The 3817-nt window shown below is 45.3% G+C and overlaps 3 protein-coding genes across 3 annotated transcripts in view; 1 reads left to right on the top strand and 2 right to left on the bottom strand.

Moving 5' to 3' along the window:
• The window catches only part of T265_06640 (hypothetical protein), a gene marked incomplete at both ends in the record, with an annotated part of 5903 nt that extends 5804 nt beyond the window's left edge, over positions 1 to 99 (bottom strand). The window contains one exon of the mRNA XM_009171960.1: positions 8 to 99. Within this exon, the coding sequence (XP_009170224.1) occupies positions 8 to 99 (92 nt within the window). The remainder of the gene's footprint in view (positions 1 to 7) is intronic.
• The window catches only part of T265_14088 (hypothetical protein), a gene marked incomplete at both ends in the record, with an annotated part of 62993 nt that overhangs the window by 17671 nt on the left and 41505 nt on the right, over positions 1 to 3817 (top strand). The window contains one exon of the mRNA XM_009171983.1: positions 1483 to 2362. Coding sequence (XP_009170247.1) covers positions 1483 to 2362 — 880 coding nt within the window. The remainder of the gene's footprint in view (positions 1 to 1482; positions 2363 to 3817) is intronic.
• Positions 1075 to 1856, bottom strand: T265_06641 (hypothetical protein; the record flags this gene model as incomplete). Its single annotated transcript, XM_009171961.1, has 2 exons — positions 1075 to 1137; positions 1464 to 1856. The coding sequence occupies 2 exons, from the start codon at positions 1854 to 1856 to the stop codon at positions 1075 to 1077; spliced, it is 456 nt and encodes a 151-aa protein (XP_009170225.1).

The raw sequence follows: 3817 nt of genomic DNA on the forward strand, positions 1-3817 counted from the left end.
CACATACTTGTCCTGCAGGGGTTGTAGTTGCCACAGTCTCGTTCCCCGATGATTCGGGGAGGTGGGGTAGGTAGGTGCGCATTGGAGGCGGGAGCTCATAAATTAGTGCGTAAATACAGCATTGTCACCTGCACTGTGTCACCTGTGGCGTAGGTATGGCCTCAGCTTATCTATCAGGGGTCGAGGTTACAATTCTGCGATGCGCTCCGTACTATTATATGGGTGATAAACTTGGCCTCTGCGCACCGAGGACGTCAAGAGACTTCCAGTGTTTGACCATCGATGTCTTCGGAGCATTGCTCGAGTCTGGTGGGGACACCGGATCAGCAATGCTGAAGTACGTCGAATGGTTTTCGGGAGAAATAACTCACCCCTGATAGATAAACTGATCGCACTGCATAGGTTGCACTCTCTTGGCGACGTGCTGGGTATGGCACTCGACCGACTTCCTCGAAGGGCTCTTTTTGCAGAACCACGTGAAGGATGGAATAGAGTCAGAGGCGGACAAACAACGACTTGGCGGCGAAGTGTGAAAGCCCTTACCAACAAACTCCGCTGCACTGGTCATTGCCGTCTTCCTGGATGGCGGCCCCAAGGCGGGCCATATCGATGGTCAGAGACATTGGCAGACATGCCCCAGTCGTGCCCTAAATGCTGCTTATGCATCCAAATCATTGCTCTGAATGCATGACGCCCTTCCGGATCCTCCCACCCAAAAGCTTACTGACAACCCTGTATTACACACCACTTTATCCGCTCCCGCTCAATGCGCACCTACTTGCCCCATCTCCCCAAATCATCGATGAACGAAACTGTGGCAGCTGCAACCATTGTACCGCAAGTGGGGGGTTCTTACAGCTGATACTGATGATGGTGATGATGATGATAATGGTGATGGTGGCCGAGATGACCAAGTTCCCCTTGTGATATAAATCCCCTCACCAGATAGTCGTTTTATTCTGTCCCGTCCGTGTTCTCAAAGATGATTTAGTGTGTAACTGAAGAAAGAAAAGTAATCGCCAGTCTATTTGACCGATAGGTCTCCAGATATCTCGGAGCGTCACGGTGCTGTGGTTATCGGGCCTTGAAATGCTGCGACTTTGTCATTCCGGTTTGTCGTCCAACATCTTCGACCGCCTTTGGAAAACAAGGAAAAAGAAGGGGAGACATTTCTTGTTGATAAACTCAAATGTCCTTGTTCAGTTTCTAATTTTCTGCGGATGACATTTCTAGGTCTTATTTTGTAAATTCTAACTACTACTTTAACCTTTGCGTGTAATAAAAATCGGCTAAATTCCTTCACTTATCGCCTTTCTCAGGAGGCTAAGTAAAATTTGATTGTTCAACTGTATTCATATTTCATTATCAAACTTATTATTGATGTTTCAGCTCTGAATCGGCCAGATGGAGCAGGTCACCTGGTGTTTTGCTGTTCCATTGTATCCAATACATTTTCAAAACACCGTCGGAGCCGTAATGCAGCACGTCGCCTCATATGTAAACCGGTTTGTTCCCGATTTGAACGCACTTCTGGTAAAGTTTGAAAAAGAAACCTTACGTCTGTTGACTTCGGATGAGAATCCCGGTGTCTCACATTGTACACTTGTTCCCATCCGTCCGGAATTACCAACCTTGTATATCCGTGCGCAACTCGCCGTGTCTGTGTTTTCTCCGCGCGTTGGTATGCAGATGACAGCCACAGTCTCGGCCTTAATGTCTCGTTTGATCATATGCAAAACGGATATCCCAAATGTCAGTTTAAGTGTTCCACTTTGTCCGGAAAATGATGTATCCAACGCTAGCTTGAGTTCCGAGAAGAAGATTATGGATACAACAGTAAGGGTAAACGACGTCATTCGTGTTCGGTTGTCTGCGGTGTCCCTTCATCCGAACGTAGTGTTGCTTCGTGGTAACCTCATTGGTGTTCTCTCTAGTGACGCTGACCCGGTTCCAATGCTAGCTAGTAAGGATTTGCATAATTCGGGTGATGGAGGTGACAGTTTATTTGCAAAGGCAAGGAAACGTAGGAAGGCGATTTCACCGGATGTCTTGAAATCGAATGAAGAAATGATAACCATCAAAAGTGAACCTGAACCCGAACAATGGATTCAAAAAAAGCGTCCTTTTACGGAGAATGAGCAGCCCGTGGACATGTCATCAGCGGACTCGAGTGATGTGATAGAACCACCAAAGAAAAAGAAACGAAAATCAGAGCTTGAATTGAGCTCCTCTGTTGTCGGTAGTTTGATCAAGCTGGCTTTACCTGCATCCTCGGACGGAGTACATGTTTCTGCAGAGGACTACAAAGTCATTGTTGAGACGCCCGTCTCACATACTTCATCTAAATCTTCCCCAACAACCAGTAGGACTCGATTTAAACAGGATGTTTCATCTTTCTACAATAAACCAGAGCCTTTTTGATACCAAACGGGAATTTTTTATTCGTTCTCTTTAACTTATTTGGATGTTAACTTGGTCACCTTGGGTTTTCGCGAATGACATAAACATGGTGTATATTTAGGATGTTCTGTGGGACAGGTTTTCTTGGGCACTCGGAGAACTACTACTCAGATTCTGCTGAGTTGCAGCGAAATTCTTGCTTGAAGCAGTTACTCAACAATTCCGCGCTTCCTGGTATTCCACAAAGAAAAGAGCAGTTTTTGAGCCAGAGAACCTTCTCATTCTAATTCAGTGCTTTCGCACTTCGAAATTAGGCGAATAGGTATGCTTCCTTATGTAAAAGCTTCATCCGCATAGAATTTCAATATCTGGATAACGCTTCTGCGTGACCAACTACCATCTCCTTTTTCCGTTTCCCAGTAGGACGCTATCGAGATAAGAAAGTGATGGATCGCATAAGTTTTACAAGCAGTCTGACAAACACGGACGACCAATTACCGGTCTGTACGGTGACGAGCTTCTAACCTGAGTGCCCCCGATATGTGTCGTATCCTAAATAGCTGCTCATGTATAGTCTATGTAGATGAACTCTGTTTCTGCTTTCACTTTGTTACTTCATATCGCCGCTTACTTCATTAAGTCAGTCGATTATGTATCAAGAAACCCTGCGAATAAGTTGTTGTTACGCACTCGACTTTTGTCGAGTTACACTATTAGATCCTATTCCTATCCACGCTTTTGATATGTCCACACATGTCCGATTGCCTGTGATATCTTTTTATACTTCCATTTATCCAAATAATTAGGCTGTGTCTATTATGAAACTCTGCTAAATGCGCGAACTGGATTCATCGATTCAGCATAATGAAGCAGGATCTACACTCAATAAATTTACGTAGGACGGGTGGTACTTGGGCGATTTCGTGCAGCTTTGAGCTGTTTTATGAAGTAATATAGTCAATTTTACGTTAGTTAGTGCAATTCAGGAGTACACTTACATTTATTCACTTTGTGCACGTTTTTTGTAGCGACAAAGCATAATTTCATCGAAATACAATATCTCTATATCTCCGGTGGTTCAAGCCTAAGTGGACTATAAAGTACCAGTGGGATAATTTCCAGAATAAATTTGCTTAGTGGCACCGAAGTGGCCTATGGAGGTGGCCGTTTGTCGCACTAAATAACGGCGTCCTGGTCCTTTTTGATTGCCCACCTCGCTTGAATGTTCAGTTTTAACTGATGGATCAAGTGGATGGAGCACGAATCTACTGACCGGAAGGTCCGTGGTTCGAACCCGACCTCTGCCACTCGACTTCCCCTGTCTAGGCTTGGGCGACCTGGCAATATCCCAGCCCTCGTGCCTCCTTCGTGTGGCATGGCAGCTAGGCACCGAAATGGTGCTACAGCTGAACGACCT

Source organism: Opisthorchis viverrini (assembly GCF_000715545.1).
Source record: "Opisthorchis viverrini unplaced genomic scaffold opera_v5_142, whole genome shotgun sequence".
Lineage (NCBI taxonomy): Eukaryota > Metazoa > Platyhelminthes > Trematoda > Opisthorchiida > Opisthorchiidae > Opisthorchis > Opisthorchis viverrini.